The sequence below is a fragment of the Physeter macrocephalus genome, chromosome 2, assembly GCF_002837175.3.
Source record: "Physeter macrocephalus isolate SW-GA chromosome 2, ASM283717v5, whole genome shotgun sequence".
NCBI classification, from domain to species: domain Eukaryota; kingdom Metazoa; phylum Chordata; class Mammalia; order Artiodactyla; family Physeteridae; genus Physeter; species Physeter macrocephalus.
The window spans coordinates 8054119-8069824 of NC_041215.1; the positions used below are offsets into that span (position 1 = coordinate 8054119).

Genomic DNA, 15706 nt, shown 5'->3' on the forward strand with positions numbered 1-15706 from the left:
GAGGAGAGAGGGGGGAATGAGAGGCCGGACGGCCTCCCAGGAGACGGGGGAGCAGGGCGACAGCCCGTTTAGGCCCCCACACCCACCCTAGAGGCGTCAGCTGTGGCCTGCTCACGCCGCACCAGTGAGGGGCAGGGGCATGCACAGAGACTGTCCAGCCTCGCTGGGACAAGGTTCCCAGGGACCAAGGCTCCCAGGGATCCAGGCTGAGGTGCTTTCTGCTACAAGAAACTGGTGAACACTGGACTCCTGGGGTCTCCGTGACAGCCTGAGTCTGCCTGAGGCGGGCCCAGGACCTGCTTTCACAAGCCCACCCCCAGCCCCATGCAGTGGTCTGAGGTGCCCATCTGAAGAAACATAGCCCTGGCCACAGGCTGCCCTCACTCACATCTGGATGCATTCGGTGTCTCCTAGGGGGTCTCCCAGGGCCCCGACCCCCAGCCCCCATACTTCTGCTTTGACCCTCTACCCCAATGGGTCCACCCATCTGAAAACGAGTTAACCCCTGCTTGGCCAGCTGCATGGGGTTGCTGGGTGGGCTGGAGCAGATGATGTGTCCGAAAACCCTCGGCAGCAGAAAGCCTTCAACCAAAGGTCGCAAAACTAGTCTATGGCAGGATTTGTTTGGCCCCCAAAACATTTAAAAGCAACTTGAATCTTAAAAAAGTGAGATGTCACATAAAATGTTGGGTTCCACTGGTGCTCTATCACCCGCTGGGCCCACATGCACAACTCTGGGGCTCCTGGGATAGATTTCGATACACACACACACACGCCTCACTTCCCCCATGAGAACCCTTGCTCTGTGAGGACGAAGTGGTGGCTGACTAGTACTCTGGGAAGAACTCAGGCTTGGGGTTCTGCAAAAACTCAAGTTCACATCTTGCCTTTTTACCTCTTTCTAGCTGAGGAAGCCTGAGGATCACCTCTCCCAGCAGTCACAGGACCTACTTCCAGGCCGTTCACTGAGGCTGCACACTGAGGTATCAGAGCCCCATGCACCACACACACCAACAAACAGCCCCTTTGGCTTCACTGGCCGTTATCCCAGCACTGAGTGCAGGAGGATACAGACACCAAGTGCTCACACACCTGCTCATGAGCACTATTTGCTGATCCAAGGGCCTGGCTGGACCAGGGAAGGGCAGATGGACCCCGGGCACTTGCCCGAGCCGGCCCAGGCCCCACCAGGAGGGGCTGCAAGTGCATACCTTTGGGCGACTTGAGCAAGTTGACGCTGGGCTCGATCTTGGTCCAGTCAATGTTCTCCTCGTCAGGCGTGTGCTCCACCATCAGCTGGAACAGCTTCATGGAGATGATGTCATGATTGTCTGCAGGATGAGAGTTAGCTTCTAAGGGGCCTGGAGCCGCTTTGGCGCACGTGGCCCAACGGCCACCCACCCCCACCACTTAAAGTGGCCAGGTTCCCTGGGGAGAACCCAGCAGCCCCCAGCAGGCAGCATTCCAGGGGCTGGAACACCTCCAAAACTCAGCAACAAGAAACCTGGAAGGAGGCAGAGCGGACAGGAAAAAGTAGGAGTTTTACAATCAAAATCATTGGGTCTAATCCTGGCTCTGCTGTCATCTTTGAGGCTCAGTTTCCTCATTTGTAAATGCAGGTGGTAATCTCCATCTTGCATGGTTATCAAGGCATATAAATGAGAAAGTATAGACAAGGCACAGGCGTATTGCCTGCAGATAGTATGTCTTTGAAAACAGAACCAGATAAGGACCCACACATTGTTCTATGACTGGTTGAGAAGCCTGATCCTCCCAAGGGCAGGCAGCCCCCAGACGTTACTGTCACAGAGACCCAAATACAGGATGCAGACAAATGACTTGGCAGCCAGCTGAAAGCTCGGCCAGATACACAGTCAAGCGACCGTACCTGAGGAGACTTGAGAAAGGCCTGGGTCCAACTAGTATGGGCAGGAGAGAACCTCTAAATGACACAGACAATAACTGATCACCCCATCTTTGAGATGGGGAGGTTGAGGCTCAGAACCAAGACAAGGGTCCCGGTCAGCTTGACTCCAGCTATCAGCTCAGCTAACTGACTAGAATCTGAGGAAAGGTCCAGAAAAGGGAGAGCCTAAAGAGCAAGGACCCCTGCGGCCGGACTGGGCAGAGCCCAGCCATACCTGACACCAGTACGTGCAGCCCCTGGAAGCCCAGGGACAAGCACGGACTCTGGAGTCAGGCAGCAGGTCCCATCTGAGCTCTGCCGTTCCTTGGGTGCATGAACTTGACAAGATCCCTTCAACTCCCAAATGCCCGACGGTCCCAGTTGTATAAAAGAGGAAAGAGACCTATCTAAGAACACCTATCTAAGAACACACCTATGCCTATCTAAGAACCTATCTAAGAACACACCACGTGCCTTTACGCATGCGATGCCTGACAGGAGGCTGGCGTGCACAACCCTCCAGATAATGGTCAGACACTACTGTGTGCATGGCTCCCTCCGCTGCCCTTCCCGGGGCCTCTCTAAACAGCCTTAGAGAATATCCACCTGCCACAGACCTGGCTCTGTTCCCAGAACCTTCTCATGACACCTGCTGAAACACTGTCAGATGGAATTCCAAGTAACCCAGAGGAGGGCTGTAGTGAATCCACAGATGGAACAAGACGGGTCATGAGCTGGTAATTACTGAAGCTGGTTTACAGCAACAAGGGGCTTATTAGACCACCTCCCCTCTTACGGGTATACAATTGGAATTTCCACATTAAAAACTTTAAAACAACCCCGCCCCCACCGCAAAATAGACACTGGGACAGGGTGGACCCAGACGTTTACACGGTGAGGGGCAGGCTCCTGAACGGTGCTGGCTCACAGGCCCTGGAAACATCTATCCTGACAATAAACAAGCCTCTGACTGGTTCTCCACACTGCTTCCTAGCTCTGGTAGGCAGGAGCCAGCCCCAGGCTTGGTGCCTCCCAAGGGCCCTGAGAAGGGACTAAGGACCAAGGCCAAAGGCCACCATCAAGTGCCACCCAGGCCTGGTGGCCCCAAGAGGCCTATGCAGGCAGGCAGCATCCCAATGCTTACAGCACTCACCGTGGGCCAAACATGACAGAGCCCTGCCTCTGTGGATCTTACAATTCGGTGAGGGGGACACAGATAATGAAATAAATTACATGGCAGATTCCAGGATGGTTAAGTGCTATGAAGAAAAATAAAGCTAGGAAAGGTGATGGGAAGTGTGCAGTGGACTGGGATGTGTGTATGCGACTTTAAATGAGAGAATCAGGGACAATCCCACTGAGGAAGTGACATCTGGGCGAGACCTGGAGAAGCCAAGGGAGAGATGCAAGCACAAAGGCCCAAGGCAGGAGGGGGTCTGAAGGGCAGCTAGGGGCAGTGTCGCCAGGGAGCAGGGAGGATGAGCCAGAGGGAAGGGGGTGGGAGGCGGCACACAGGCCCGGCAGATCACTGCTGGGAGGAGGTGGGAGGAGCAGCTCTGCTGCTGTGCTGGGGCTAGAGAGGGAGGGGGGACCCTCGGGGGGCTCCTGTGGTTGTCCGAGTGAGGGAGGATGGTGGCCCGGACCTGCCAGCAGTAAAGGAAGGGGGAAAAGTGGTCTGAGGCAGGGAGAAGACAAAGCCAGAAGGACCAGCCAATGGATGGGAGGTGGCGTGTGAGAGAAAAAGCAGAGACCAGAATGATACCAAGGTGTTTTGACCTGAGCAACTACAAGGACAGAGGTTCGTTTCTATCTCTGGCCGTGGGTGTGTGAAGGCTGAGAGGCCTGCTTGGCACCAGGCAGAGATGCTGAGCAGGATGCTGGTGACACAGGTCTGGAGATGGAAATCTGGGGGTCCGCTGCATCCAGATTCAAAGCCCCCCAGCCCCTAGAGGACAGAGAGAGATGGAGGCTGAGGGACTGCTCATGGATATGGGAAGAGGAGGAAGAAAACCAGGCAAGCGTGGAATCAAATGAAGGAAGGTCAAGAGGAAAGGGACTGGCTGTCACAAGCTCCCAAAAGACCAGGGAAGGTCAGACTGAGACTTGACGCCTCGCTCAGCCCACACACTCACCAGACAGGTCGCCGGTGCCAGCCGAGGCTCCAAAGTAGTAGCCAGTGGGCAGGCGCACGCCCGTGATGTCAATGCAGTTCTTCCACTCATTCTTGTCCTCCAGGTCAGTCATCACCTGCAGCCGACCAGCAGGTCAAGGGCAGCCTGGGGCCGGCCTGCCCACCTTCCCGAGCCCCCCTCAGAGCCACCCCTCCTGCCCGCTCACCGTCAGGCGACCCCGGGAGTAGCGCACAGCCAGGAAGGTGTCGTGATCGCGATTGCGGAAGTCAGCCGTGCAGCCTGCCAGCTCGGTCCAGCGGCCATCCTTGCTGTGGTCGTAGGACAGGGAGCCGTTGTTCACCATCACGGAGATGTACGGGAACACACGCTGAAACAAGACACGGGTTACTCTGAGGCCAGCCCAGCCCGTGGGAGGCCGCAGGGCACCCACCACCCTGATTCCTGGAGGCTCCTCTCATGCAGGGACCAGGGAGAAGTCCCGTCCTGCTCTGCAGGAGAGCAGGGGCCTACCTCTGTGGTCTCATCATTGGGATATGTGTCCAGGAAGATGGCTAAGCCATGGAAGTTGTCTTTGCTTCCAAACACAGGCCCTGGAATTAGAAGGAGATGCTCCTGTAACGGGAGAAACTGAAGTTGTCCCATGGATACCTGAAGGACAAAGTAATGCCAGCATGGGTGGGTTAATCTGTGATCATTCTCCCAGGAAAGAGAAGGGATCTTTAAGGGGGGGGGCGGGGACTGGAGGGTGGTCTCAGGGGTGTGGCAGAGAGGACTCAAGTTTGAAGCCTGAACTGTGAAGGAACAGCACCTGCCTATGTGCTCTGAGGTGTCAGGTGACAAGGGGATACCCAACCTGTGAAAACCAGGTGGCCATTGCAGTAAGAACCATCCCTTAACCCTTCTGTCCAAAGCCAGACAGAAAACATTTTAGGCTTTGTGGGCCACAGATGGTCTCTGTCACACAGTCTTCCTTGTTTTATCCTTTTTAAAATGGTAGAGGGACTTCCCTGGTGGTCCAGTGGGTAAGACTCCGTGCTCCCAATGCAGGGGGTCCAGGTTGGATCCCTGGTTGGGGAACTAGAACCCGCATGCATGCCACAACTAAGAAGCCCACATGCTGCAACTAAAGATCCCGCGTGCTGCAACTAAGACCCAGCGCAGCCTAAATAAATAAATAAAATAAAATAAAATGGTAGAACGGTAAAACCATTCTTGGCTGGTGTAGAACACCAGGCCACAATGGGGCACTGAGTTGAGCCACAGGGTCATCTTCTAAAAGGACGCTCCCTCCAGTTGCCCCCAGGTCCCACGTTTCCTCAAAGAGGAGCAGCAGCGCCCTAACAAGGGGGTGCAGGGTGGAGGATTCTTGGCCACAGACGCACAGGTGCCACCTGTGAGAGCGCCACCCTACCTGGCACCAGGCGGTCCCGGGTATACCACAAGGCAATGCCGTCACCATGGAGATTCTTCTTCCCTGCGCCATGGACTTTGAAGTGAACGTGCATCTCCCAGTCCTTGAGGAAGCAAGGCTAGACGGAGAGCAGAGAGGGCTGCTCAGAGCTCCCCAGGCTTGTCTGCCAGATGGAGGTGACCCGGCACAGACCCTGCACCGAGATGACACTCAGAACAGGGCCAGGCAGCAGGGTCACGAGTGTCACTGACCAACAGACCCCCCAGCGTTCTCAGCAGGGAGGGAGGGGCTGCTGGGCCTCCCAGGTCGGGAGTGGGAGGCCACAGAGTATCCCAAGGCTGCTGAGGCAGCTTTTTAACAGAATGAGGGAGATCCATAAGCACTTACAGTTCAAGATCAAGATATTAAAGATACTAAGAGAGAAAAGATAAGTTGCAAAACAGTATCAACACTATGTGCTCATTTTTGAAAAAGAAAGAAATTAGGATATGTGTAGAGAAAGAAGGAAATGAAAGAAATATGAACCAACATTAATGAAAGCTAACTCTGGGAGGGGAATGTCTACTTTCTATGTCTGAATCTTCTGTATTGAACATATTACTTCTATAATTAGAAAAAACTCAAATGAAAAATAAAAACCCTATGTCCCATTGTGGGTGATCTGGCTTGTGCATCACTGATTTACCAGATTCACTGTTCTGGGCCTGGGCACCAGCAGCCCAGGTGAGGAGACCTGGCCCCTGAGAACACAGGGTTAGCAGGCACCTGCACTACAGCCTGACACAGTGTGAAGTCAGCCCTCCCAGTTCTTGACAGTTCATTGGCTCTGAGAGACCCTGCAGATTCTGGAGGGGGCAACTGTGAGGTGATAAGAACCAGGTCTCAAGGACATATGGGCACGGAATCTAAGTCCAAGACCCGCTGAGGGGATGGAAGGCCTGGTGAACCAGTCTTGCTTTGGAATGAGACAATAAAAGCTGCAACTGAAAAGTAAGAATGAATGAGAAAGGCCTCCCAAGGATTGTAGCTCAGCTATGGTCCTCACAATCCCTGAAATTCGACTAAACAGACTCACCCAAGCCTCACATTTCAGCAAAAATATCTTGCAAACACAGGGGCTTCCCTGGTGGCACAGTGGTTAAGAATGCGCCTGCCAATGCAGGGGACATGGGTTCGAGCCCTGGTCCAGGAAGATCCCACATGTCACGGAGCAACTAAGCCTGTGCGCCACAGCTACTGAGCCTGTGCTCTAGAGCCCACAAGCCACAACCACTGAGCCCGCGAGCCACAGCTACTGAAGTCCACGTGCCTAGAGCCCGTGCTCTGCAACAAGAGAAGCCACCGCAACGAGAAGCCTGTGCGCTGCAACAAAGAGTAGCCCCTGCTCGCCGTAACTAAAGAAAGCCCGCACACAGCAACAAAGACCCAACGCAGCCAAAAATAAAAATAAATAAATAAATAAATTCATTAAAAACAAGAAAAAAGCTATCTTTCATTCTTCAGGGAGAAGAAAAGTGATCCGGATCCAGATGTAAAGTCAGAGATTCACAAATGAATGAAGAACAATGACTAAAGTAGATATGAGACTAAAAATCTAAATAAATATTTGACTGCATAAAACAATAATGCTTTGCGTGATTTAAAACAGAAAGATTAATAACAATGGGGTAAAAAGAGTTAAAGTGTTCTAAAAGACTTGCATCATCCTGGAAGGAGTGAGAAGTACGTGTTATCATTAGACTCTGGTAAAACATGATGTGTGCTTTAAACTCCAGAAAAACCATTAAAATATTGGGAAATAAGCAGAACTTTCAAGCTAATAGAAGAGTAAAAGTGGAATAAAAATTAGCCAACCCAAAAGAAGCGAAGACCCGAGAGAAGAATGAACAGAGGTCAGTACAAACAGAAAGTAAACAGTAAGATGGCAGATTAAACCCAAATAAACGTTATCAGTAATTTTACTAAATGTAGATAGACTAAATGCTGCTAAGGGTACACATGATCTCCCTGTATTATTTTCTTTTCTTCTTTTTTTTTTTTAATGAAGTACAGTTCACATACAATATTAGTTTCAGATGCACCACATAGGGATTGATATTTACATACATTACGAATTGATCACCACAATAAGTCTAGTAACTATCTGTCACCATAGAAAGTTATTGTAATATTATTGACCACATTCCCTATGCTGTACATTACCATCCCCATGACTTATTTTATAACTGGAAATCTGTACCTCTTAATCTCTGTATTTTTTCTTACAACTGCATGTGAATCTACAATTATCTCAAAATTAAGTTTAATTTTAAAAATAAATAACAGATCAAAGACTTAAACTTAAGAGCTAAAACTATAAAACTCTTTAGAAAAAACAACAGGGGAAAATCTTCACAACACCAGATTTAGCAATAATTTCCTACATATTACACCAAAGCACAGAGAATAAAAAAATCAAATTGGACTTCATCAAAATTAAAACCTTTTACACATCAAAGAACATTAAGAGAATGAAAAGACAACCCACAGACTGAGAGAAAATATTTCCAAATCATATATTGATAATGTCCAGAATATACAGAAAACTCCTAAAACTCAACAAAAAACCCAATTCAAAAATGGGCAAAGGACTTGGATACACATTTTTTCATAGAAGAATATATACAAATGGCTAATAAGCACATGAAAAGACGCTCAACATCATTAGTCATTAGAGAAATGCAAATCAAAACCACAAGATACCACTCCACACCCATTCGGATGGCTATCATCAAAAAAAATGGAAAATAAGTATTGCAAAGATCTGGAGAAATTGGAACCCTGATGCATTGCTGGTGAGAATGTAAAATGGTGTGGTTGCTATGGAAAACAGTTTGGTGGTCCTCAAAAAGTTAAACAAAGAGTTACCATATGACCCAGCAATTCCACTTCCTAGGTATTTACCAAAAAAAAAAGTGAAAACAGGCACTACAACAGCCACCTATGTACGTAGCAGTGCTGTTCACAATAGCCAAAAGGTGGAAACCACCCAGTGCCCACCACAACAGATGAATGGACAAACAAAATGTGGTGTGTGCGTGCGCGCGCACACACACACACAGAGGAATGTTATTTAGCCATAAAAAGGAATGAAGTACTAATACATGCTACAACATGGATGAACCTTGCAGATATTATGCTAAGTGAAATAAGCCAGATATAGACAAATATTCTATGATTCCATTTATGTGAGGTACCTAGAAGAGTCAAATTCAGAAACAGAAAGTAGAATAGTGGTTACCAGGGGCTGTGGGGAGGCAGGGAACGGGGAGTTTGTGTTTAATGAGTACCGTTTCAGCTTGGGATGATGAAAAAGTTCTGGAGATAGATAGCAGTGATGGTTGCACAACAAGGTGAATGTACTTAATGCCACTAAACTGTACACTTGAAAGTGGCTAAGGGACTTCCCTGGTGGCGCAGTGGTTAAGAATCCGCCTGCCAGTGCAGGGGACACGGGTTGAAGCCCTGGTCCGGGAAGATCCCACATACTGTGGAGCAACTAAGCCCGTGAACCCCAACTACTGAGCCTGAGCACTAGAGCCCGCGAGCCACAACTACTGAGGCTGCATGCCACAAATACTGAAGCCCGCGAGCTGTAACTACTGAAGCCTGTGCACTACAACTACTGAAGCCCGCATGCCTAGAGCCTGTGCACCGCAACAAGAGAAGCCACGGCAATAAGAAACCCACACACCACAATGAAGAGTAGCCCCTGCTCGCCGAGAAAGCCGTGCGCAGCAACAAAGACCCAATGCCGCCAAAAATAAATAAATTTATTTTTTTTAATTATAAAAGGAAAAGTGGTTAAGATGGTAAATTTTATGTCATGTATATTTACCACAATAAAAATTTTTTTGAGAAATTTTATTTTCCTTTTCATGCATACATATTTACAGTAATCAAAGTATTTACATTTTTTTACAGTATTTACATTTTCTTAAATATCGAAGATTGAGTTACAACGTTAATTTCTGCTGTACAGCAAAGTGACTCAGTTATACAGATATTCTTTTTCATATTATTTTCCATTATGGATTATCATAGGATATTGAATATAGTTCCCTGTGCTATACAGTAGGACCTTGTCGTTTATCCATCCTATATATAATAGTTTGCATCTGCTAATCCCAGACTACCAATCCTTCCCTCGCCCACCCCCTTCCCCCTTGGCAACCACAAGTCTGTTCTCTATATCAGTGAGTCTGTTTCTGCTTCATAGATATGTTCATTTATGTCATATTTTAGATTCTACATATAATTGATATATTTGTTTTTCTCTGTCTGACTTACTTCACTTAGTATGATCATCTCTAGGTCCATCCATGTTGCTGCAAATGGCATTACTTCATTCTTTTTTGTAGCTGAGTAATATTCCGTTGTATATCCACATCCTTATCCATTCATCTGTCGATGGACATTTAGGTTGCTTCCGTGTCTTGGCTATTGTAAATAGTACTGCAATGAACACTGGAGTGCATGTATCTTTTCAAATTAGAGTTTTGTCTGGATATATGCCCAGGAGTGGGATTGTCGGATCATATGGAAAATCTATTTTTAGTTTTTTGAGGAATCTCTATACTGGCTGCACCAATTTACATTCCCACCAACAGTGTAAGAGGGTTCCCTTTTCTCCACACCCTCTCCAGCATTTATTATTTGTAGACTTTTTAATGATGGCCATTCTGACCGGTGTGAGGTGGTACCTCATTGCAGCTTTGATTTGCATTTCTCTAATAATCAGAGATGATGAGCATCTTTTCATGTGCCTATTGGCCATCTGTATGTCTTCTTTGGAGAAATGTCTATTTAGGTTTTCTGCTCATTTTTTGATTGGGTTGGTTTTTTTTTTTGTTACTGAATTGTATGAGCTGTTTGTATATTTTGGAAATTAAGCCCTTGTCGGTCGCATCATTTGCAAATACTTTCTCCCAGTCCATAGGTTTCTTTTCATTTTGTTTATGGTTTCCTTTGCTGTGCAAAAGCTTATAAGTTTGACCAGGTCCCATTTGTTTATTTTTGCTTTTATTTCTATTGCCTTGGGAGACTGACCTAAGGAAATATTGGCAGGATTTATGTCAGAGAATGTTTTGCCTATGTTCTCTTCTAGGAGTTTTATGGTGTTAGGTCTTTTTTCTTTTTTGGCGGTACGCGGGCCTCCCACTGTTGTGCCCTCTCCCGTTGCGGAGCACAGGCTCCGGATGCGCAGGCTCAGCGGCCATGGCTCACGGGCCTAGCCTCTCCGCGGCATGTGGGATCTTCCCAGACCGGGGCACGAACCCGTGTCCCCTGCATCGGCAGGCGGACTCTCAACCACTGCACCACCAGGGAAGCCCAATGGTGTCATATCTTATATTTAAGTCTTTAAGCCATTTTGAGTTTATTTTTGTACATGGTGTGAGGGTGTGTTCTAACTTCATTGATTTACATGCAGCTGTCTAACTTTCCCAACACCACTTGCTGACGAGACTGTCTTTTCCCCATTGTATATTCTTGCGTCCATTGTGGTGACCATTACATTTAAAAAAAACTGTCCCAATGCCATTGAGTATCGTACTGAAGACAATGGTTTCAAAAATTAAAGTATTTAAAAGTAAAAAACAATAAAAGGTTAAATGGTAAATTTTATGTTATTGTATTTTACCACAATAAAAATAAATGAATAACCACCCAAAGCCTAATTTTATGCTGTTTACAGGAGACAATTCTAAAACATAAAGAAGTGGGAAAAAGAAAAGGATAGAAAAAGATATTGCATGCAATAACTAAGCAAAAGCAAGCTTATGCAGCTATGCCAATAACAAAGTTTAGAAGGGGACTCTTCTTAAGAACAAAGGACTCCATTTTTCAGGAAAATTTTGGTCTCAAAATGTATAAAGCAGAAACTGACAGACTACAAAGATAAAGACAAATCCATACACAGGCATTTTAATACACCTCTCCTAATAACTGACAAAAACAAGCAAAAATGTCAGAAAGATATAGATTTGAACCCAATCAGCAAACATGACCTAATGACCTAAATGGCACACTTCACTCAAGCAGTAAAGAATCCACATCCTTCACAAACACACACGGAATGTTTCCCCAAAATCCTGATCATTCGAAGGACCATTTGCAAGTCTCAACAGACCTCCGAGGATTGAAATCATAGAAACTGTTCCTTGACCATGATGAAATTAAACTAGATATCAATAACTTAAAAAATAAAGATAACTAGAAAAGCCCTCATGTATATGAAAAAACTTAAAAACATATCTCACATACACAAAAGTCAGCCCAGAAACTAAGATTTCAAATGGGCTCTTTGGTGCCCAGGAGTTTTCTATGCCTGGGAACAATTCACTGAGATAAGACCCCAAGCCAGTGGGAGGTGTGCCTCTGAGAAGGGCAATGATGCACTGGAAGGTGGGAAAGGAAAACCTCCCCTCCTGTCCCTGGCATGTTTGCAGGGAGATCAGTTTCAGGAAAGAGTACACATGGAAGTTGAGGACCTACAAACCGATACCTCCAAGACTATCCTGGCCTTAGAAAGTCTCTGTGTACTGCAGGTAAGACTGTAGATCATCAGACAGAATACTGTGATACAGACAATATAAAGAAGGATTTTAAGCAGATGAGGTACGGGCTAGAACTGATGTAGAGTTGCTTTTGAGGGCAGAACATGACATGGCCATGGTCTTCCACCCTGGCCGCACAGCTGAGCCACATGGGGAGCTCAGAAATCTTAATGCCCTGGCCCTCTCCCAGGCCAACTAAATCAGAATCAATCATTGGCGGTCACAGACCATTTTACAGTTAGGTAGTTTCTGTGTCTTGGCTTGCAACAAAGTGAAAGGCAGACCTAACCCTTTTTTTTTTTTAATTGGAGTATAGTTGTTTTACAACGTTGTGTTAGTTTCTGCTGTACAGCAAAGTGAATCAGTTATACGTATACATATATCCACTCATTTTTGGATTTCCTTCCCATTTAGGTCACCAGAGACCATTGAGTAGAGTTCCCTGTGCTATACAGTAGGTTCTCATTAGTTATCTATTTTATATTGTCTATAGTAGTGCATATATGTCAATCCCAATCTCCCATAAGTTTGTTCTCTACATCTGTGACTCTATTTCTGCTTTGTAAATAAGTTCATCTGTACCATTTTTCTAGATTCACATATAAGCGATATTATACGATATTTTTCTCTTTCTGACTTACTTCACTCTGTATGACAGTCTCTAGGTCTATCCACATCAAGACAGAGCTAATCTAACAGTCAGCTGATACATTGTTAAAATTTCTGATGAAAGATCACTACATGATTTAGGGTTTATAAACCAAAGAAGTTCAAAACATTGACTGACCCTGCTATAACAAAACTCCCTGCATCTCCATCTACTATTTAAGCAAACACAAGCTCTCAGCATTCACACAGATAAGAACAAAAAGCAGAAGTCACGCTAAAGCTTCTCATTCTGACAATGACATCCATCCAAATGGGGGTGGGGAGATGACAGCTGGATGCGATGCATTTCAATAAATGTTTACTTTGTGTAAAAATTATTCAAAAATTGTGTAATGTGTAAGGCATTTCTTTTGATCAATTGTATACCAATGATAATTATAATAATCCCAAAGAAAATATTAAAACTTAATTTCAAGGTCCCAATAAGGTTAAAAGCTTAAATTATTACACTTATTTTATTTGCAGGGGAACATGATAGGCTAATCAGTAAAATTTTCAAGCATTAAATATACTGCATTAAGATAAAATTCTGTGTGGGAAATGAAATAAAAACACAAGTTCAATTTTTAAAAATGATGTACAATTTGGGCTTATTCAAGTGGATCTCAAAAGAGAACGCTCCTGCACTGTTGGTGGGAATGTAAATTGATACAGCCACTATGGAGAACAGTATGGAGGTTCCTTAAAAAACTACAAATAGAACTACCATACGACCCAGCAATCCCACTACTGGACATATACCGTGCGAAAACAGTAATTCAAAAAGATACATGTACCACAGTGTTCACTGCAGCACTATTTACAATAGCCAGGACATGGAAGCAACCTAAGTGTCCACTGACAGATGAATGGATAAAGATGTGGCACATATATACAATGGAATATTATTCAGCCATAAAAAGGAATGAAATTGAGTTATTTGTAATGAGGTGGATGGACCTAGAGTCTGTCATACAGAGTGAAATAAGTCAGAAAGAGAAAAACAAATACCGTATGCTAACACACATATATGGAATATAAAAGAACAGTACTGATGAACCTAGTGGCAGGGAAGAAATAAAGACACAGACGTAGAGAATGGACTTGAGGACACAGGGCAGGAAGAGGAAGCTGGGAGGAAGTGAGAGAGTAGCATTGACATATATACACTACCAAATGTAAAATGGACGGCTAGTGGAAAGCTGCTGCAGAGCACAGGGAGACCCGCTCGGTGCTTTGTGACAATCTTGAGGGGTGGGATAGGGAGGGTGGGAGGGAGACTCAAGAGGGACGGGATATGGGGATATATGTATACGTATAGCTGATTCACTTTCTTATACAGCAGCAACTAACAACATTGTAAAGCAATTACACTCCAATAAAGATACAAAAATAAATAAATAAATAAATAAAAGAGTGGATCTCAAATTGCAATATTTAGATTCCACTGAACAGGAGGCGGGGGACGAAAGACAGCACAATTATACTCCAGACTGAAAAACTTGATGAAGGCAAGTGCAGAATTCTCTCAGCCTGTGACACTGCCAACCACCAACTACCTCCAACCATATTAAGTTACTTGTGACTGAACCAATTTCTAGCAGTTCCAGCACTATTTGTACCTCACTTAAAAAAAAAATTTTTTTTAATGTTATGCTGAACTCACTTCCTTGAAAAATATAAGGCTACATTAAAATTTTTTAAAGTTATCAGAAAACATGGGGACTTCCCTGGCGGTCCAGTGGCTGGGACACCACGCTTCCACTGCAGGGGGCCCGGGTTCGATCCCTGGTTGGGGAACTAACATCCTGCATACCACACAGTGAGGCCAAAAAAAAAAAGTTATCTGAAAACACATGGGACCTAATTAAACGTAAAAGCTTTTGCACAGCAAAGGAAACCATAAACAAAACAAAAAGACAATCCACAGAATGGGAGAAAACATTTGCAAACAAAGCAACCGACAAGGGATTAATCTCCAAAGTATACAAACAGATCACGCAGCTCAATATCAAAAACAAACAACACAATCAAAAAATGGGCAGAAGATCTAAATAGACAATTCTTCAAAGAAGACCTACAGATGGCCAAGAAGCACATGAAAAGCTGCTGAACATCACTGATTATTAGAGAAGTGCACATTAACACTACAATGAGGGGGTGGCTGGGCAGGCAGGCAGGCAGCTAGGTGGGTGGCAGCGGCCTCTGGGCAGTAGAGGGGGCTCTGGGGTGGCACCACAGGCAAGGGTAGAGGGGCAAGTTGGCCACCACCGCTGCCGGGGGGGTGGGGGGAGAGAGCCACTTCCAGGTAGGGAGCGGGTGGGAGAAGGAAAGGCAGGCAGCCGCTCGGCTGCAGCACTCTTTAAATTTTTTGGGGTGCCGCAGAGGCAACCCCTGGAGCTGATGTTCGTGATCCCCAGGGTGACAATGGCCGCTGCCTAACCTGGAAAGAGGAATGCCAGCTCCTGAGCAGGCCTCATTGGTGGATGAGAGGCAACCACAGACCCATAAGGAGGCTGCCTCCACTGGCCCAGGCAAGGAACCCGAGACCACAGCCACCACCATTCTAGCTTCCATGAAGGAGCAGATAACCCTGCACGTTGAAGAAAGTTGGAAACCTATCATGATTTTTGCTATGTAATTCCCTGGTGGCCTCAGATAACTTCAAAATTTTATCTTTTGGCAAAGAACAGTATTCTGAATGGATGTTTTGTGGGAGAAAGCAAAGGGGGTTCTGGTTTCTCGAGAAAGAAGGAACCTACTTCTGCTCATGGGCTACCTCTTTCGTGAAGCCATGTTCACCCCAGCCTGAAGTCAACAAGTCAACTCTCTCCTGATCTTCTTTAGCACTTTATACCACTGCTCTCTTATCATATGCTCCTTTGAATGATATAATAAAAAGCTACCTAAGGATAAAAAAAAAAAAAAAACTACACTGAGGGTTTCCCTGGTGGCACAGTGGTTGAGAACCTGCCTGCCGATGCAGGGGACACGGGTTTGTGCCCTGGTCCGG

The 15706-nt window shown here is 46.0% G+C and overlaps 1 protein-coding gene across 2 annotated transcripts in view; it reads right to left on the reverse strand.

Annotated features, from left to right (window-relative positions):
• The window catches only part of LMAN2 (lectin, mannose binding 2), a 46658-nt gene that overhangs the window by 27737 nt on the left and 3215 nt on the right, over positions 1 to 15706 (reverse strand). For both annotated transcript variants that reach the window (XM_007102875.4, XM_007102874.4), the window contains exons 3-7: positions 5450 to 5567; positions 4549 to 4628; positions 4244 to 4405; positions 4039 to 4153; positions 1212 to 1331 (exon numbers count right to left, since the gene is read on the reverse strand). In XM_007102875.4, coding sequence (XP_007102937.2) covers positions 1212 to 1331; positions 4039 to 4153; positions 4244 to 4405; positions 4549 to 4628; positions 5450 to 5567 — 595 coding nt within the window. The remainder of the gene's footprint in view (positions 1 to 1211; positions 1332 to 4038; positions 4154 to 4243; positions 4406 to 4548; positions 4629 to 5449; positions 5568 to 15706) is intronic.